At 43.0% G+C, this 3,500-nt stretch overlaps 1 protein-coding gene across 1 annotated transcript in view; it reads right to left on the reverse strand.

Moving 5' to 3' along the window:
* Positions 1-377: 377 nt before the first annotated feature.
* The window catches only part of zbtb7b (zinc finger and BTB domain containing 7B), a 13,947-nt gene continuing 10,824 nt past the window's right edge, over positions 378-3,500 (reverse strand). The window contains exons 8-12 of the mRNA XM_030785486.1: positions 2,907-3,119; positions 2,546-2,712; positions 1,880-1,961; positions 1,144-1,289; positions 378-476 (exon numbers count right to left, since the gene is read on the reverse strand). Of these exons, the coding sequence (XP_030641346.1) occupies positions 378-476; positions 1,144-1,289; positions 1,880-1,961; positions 2,546-2,712; positions 2,907-3,119 (707 nt within the window). The remainder of the gene's footprint in view (positions 477-1,143; positions 1,290-1,879; positions 1,962-2,545; positions 2,713-2,906; positions 3,120-3,500) is intronic.

Consider the following 3,500-nt stretch of genomic DNA (forward strand, 5'->3'; position numbering starts at 1 on the left):
CGTGTCACAGTGCCCTGTAGATAGTACAGTACCAGGTTGGGGTACTTTCTAAAACCTTACAATAATTCCTGACAGATGATATTTATAACGGTCAATACTTTTAGATCTCAACACAAAAATATTTACACAGTATGTGCACTACATGAATATTAAATCAAAAACACGTTAGTCAATGGCGTATCCTTGAGATAACTTTATTAGTATCCTGAGATTGCGATGACCTTACATGAGTGAAACAAAAAACCAATATCCATACTGAAATATATTCATGAAAGCTGGAATAAACCGAAGGATAAATGACAGGACTGTGTGAAGTATTTGTTAAGCAGAGGTTTGTCTAGCAGATTCAGTGAGAGTATAACGGACTAGGACAGGCGTTAGACGACCTCTCTTCGCTTAGCCGCCTCGTCAGGATGAGTCTTCTTAAACTCTTCAATGCGATTTTCCATCACGGGACGAAAGTGTCGGATTAGGCCCTGCACATAACGGAACAGTGCGTGAGACAGAGTCTGAGTCCGTGTATGTGTGTGTGTGTGTCCGTGTGTGTGTGTGTCTGTGTATGTGTGTGAGTGTCTCTGTGCAAATCCAGTTTGCAGCTTTGTATTTTGTGCACGTCTTAAATGTTTGGGGACAAGTGAAAATGTATGTGTGTGTGTGTGTGTGTGTGTGTCTGTGAGCATTTTAGGGTTTGGGGCTTAGAGACAATTCTCATAGGAAGACAAATATGCTTTTTTACACATGATTGTAGATAGTCCTCTTTTCTTGATTTTTCCAGGACTCCTCCCTCACTTAAAAGTTTCAGTATCACTATTACCCCATTATCTGCTGGAAAGAACACCCACACTCGCTCTCTCATCTTCACCTAGGCTTTAATCTTCCCATCCAGCCACCGCATACAATAAAAAACTGAAATGTGTATCCTAGAGTAGTTACAAAAATGACTCACCAAAGCAATATTTTAAAACTCTTCATAGATCAACTCAACATTCGCATACCAAAGGGCAGGTAAAACCTCTGCTCTTTTTCAGTTACGTAGCAAAGTTTCTTTCTCTCCTCTAAGCTGGGAGAGTGACCTCAACCCCGCCCACTCGAAAAAAAAAAGGAAGCCCCTCCCTCTGCGGGGATAAACCCCTCCCCTCTCACCTGCACGGGCCAGGCTGCCCCATCTCCCAAGGCGCAGATAGTGTGACCTTCAATCTGTTTGCTTAGCTCCCAGATCATGTCTATCTCCGAGTTCCGAGCGTCACCCTTGACGAAACGCCACATCATCGCGTTCATCCAGTCCACACCTGCGTCAATCAAAACACCCCCCCCACCCCCCACCCCCCACAACACATACAGGATTAGGACAGTACAGATGCACACACGCTCACCTTCACACACACATGCACGCACGCCCTGGCCAATGGGGGGTCTGGTACATGAAGATAATCCGCCTTGTTTGCATGTCCATCTTCGATAGCGCAAAGTGGTTGGACCTGTTCGTGTAAAAACCGGGAGCGCTTTGGAAGATAAACGACAGAGTGCGCGCTCTGTGTCTCCTTCACGCTTGTCTTCTCTTTCCCTCTCTCTTTTTCTGACTCAACGTACTTCTTCAAATGAACAGCTCAAATGACTTCACACTGTTTGAGATCTCTATCTTGAAATGACACATGGGTTCAATCTGGCATCTAAATGACTCGAGATCTATACACTTACATCACACTGTTACATTGTGCCTTCACACAGCTTGCGTCGTCTTATCTGAGCTGAATTCACATCTACAGTAAAAAACTATTTTTTATAGAGTTAATTTGGAGTATTAGTAAATGCAGAGGAACCCTAGTTACTTTCGTTTTAAAGATAATGTGGGTCATCAGAAGTAATTGCGGTTGCCTACCCTCCCTGCAGGGGGTGCACTGTCCACAGCTTTCATGTTTGTAAAACTCCACCAGGCGGGCAATGGCTCTGATCACGTCAGTCTGCAACAAAGAAAAAAAGCTGAGGTTTAAAAAAAAAAAAAAGAAATCAGCCAATGAAACGGTACAAAGTGTAGGTGAAACATTATCACTGCTCCTGGAAACACTATCAGTCACACTGCACTAAACTTTAAGAAGCAGCTGATAGCAGATGTCAAGACAATTGTTCCACTTTTATAACACTTTTTATCTATCCCGACACGAGACACGGAAAAAACGATTCACGTTCCAAAACAGTGTTAGACGGGACAGGTCTATATCACTTTCTAGAACACTGCATTTTTAACCTATCAACAAGTCGTGTTGTTGATAGGTTAATATGTGTTACATATTTCGGAAACAGTAATTACATCCCATCTACGGTCAACTATTGCCTGTTAGTTATGAAAGAAAAAAGGCAATGTGTCTGTTTGAAAATCTTGAAAGTGTTTGGGTAAGTCTTTTTTATTCTGACAACATAATAACAATAATAATAATAATAATAATAATAACAATAATAGATTATGCAAAATATTTCTATATAAATTGTAATAGCTTCAATATTTTTTATATTATTTATATGTATATTTATATATTTATAAGCTCACTGATTTGTCCATGACGATGACGGCGGCTGTGCCCAAAGCAGTCTCCGCCCTGACGAGGTCATCAAAGTCCATCATGACATCATCGCAGACAGAACGCGGGATAATGGGCGTGGAGGACCCTCCGGGAATCACGCCCAGTAAGTTATCCCAGCCACCTCTCACGCCGCCTGCACCGGTGACAGGACAAAACGGCAACTCAGCACAGAAACCGCTGCAATAACCATTCGCCATCAACTGTCCTCATGTTAAACAGCTTCGCATGTCGTCTCATTATGGGCCAGACACCCAACTATGCTAGTATTTAATCAGGTATCCAATCAGATTTGAGAGTTCAGTTGATTGGCAGTGTATTAACGCTCACCTGCATGTCTCTCGATCAGCTCTCTCAGCGTGATGGACATCTCTTCTTCCACCGTGCACGGATTGTTCACGTGACCCGAGATGTTGAAAAGCTTCGTCCCGGAATTCCTCTCTCTCCCGAAACTTGCGAACCAAGCGCCGCCTCGACGACAGATCGCTGGCGCCACGGCAACCGTCTCCACGTTGGCGACTGTCGTCGGGCATCCGAACACACCTAGAAACCACGGAACGACCAGCAGGAGTCAACCAAGGTGCTACAGGGATGAAAAAATTATTCATTTTGATACAAGAATGTAACCTACATCACAGTTACTGAGCCAATTCAAATGAGTTGGGAGTTCCTTTTAATTCCTCCTCATACAGAGAAAAATCTGTTGAGTGGACAGTTCTTAACAACTGTAAATAAATGTGAACATGTCAAGGTGACCTCATTTAAGGCAAAGTTTGTCTACGGGAGTAAAGTGATTTGACGGCTGGGGGTTAGGGTGTGATATAGTGACTATTTCTAATCAGTTCATTATACAGACTCTGGGATTTGACACAGAGACTACAGTGTTTGTTATTTTGAATATAGGGCTTGTGGGAGCAACTGAGA

This window comes from Chanos chanos, chromosome 9, assembly GCF_902362185.1.
Source record: "Chanos chanos chromosome 9, fChaCha1.1, whole genome shotgun sequence".
Classification (NCBI taxonomy): domain Eukaryota; kingdom Metazoa; phylum Chordata; class Actinopteri; order Gonorynchiformes; family Chanidae; genus Chanos; species Chanos chanos.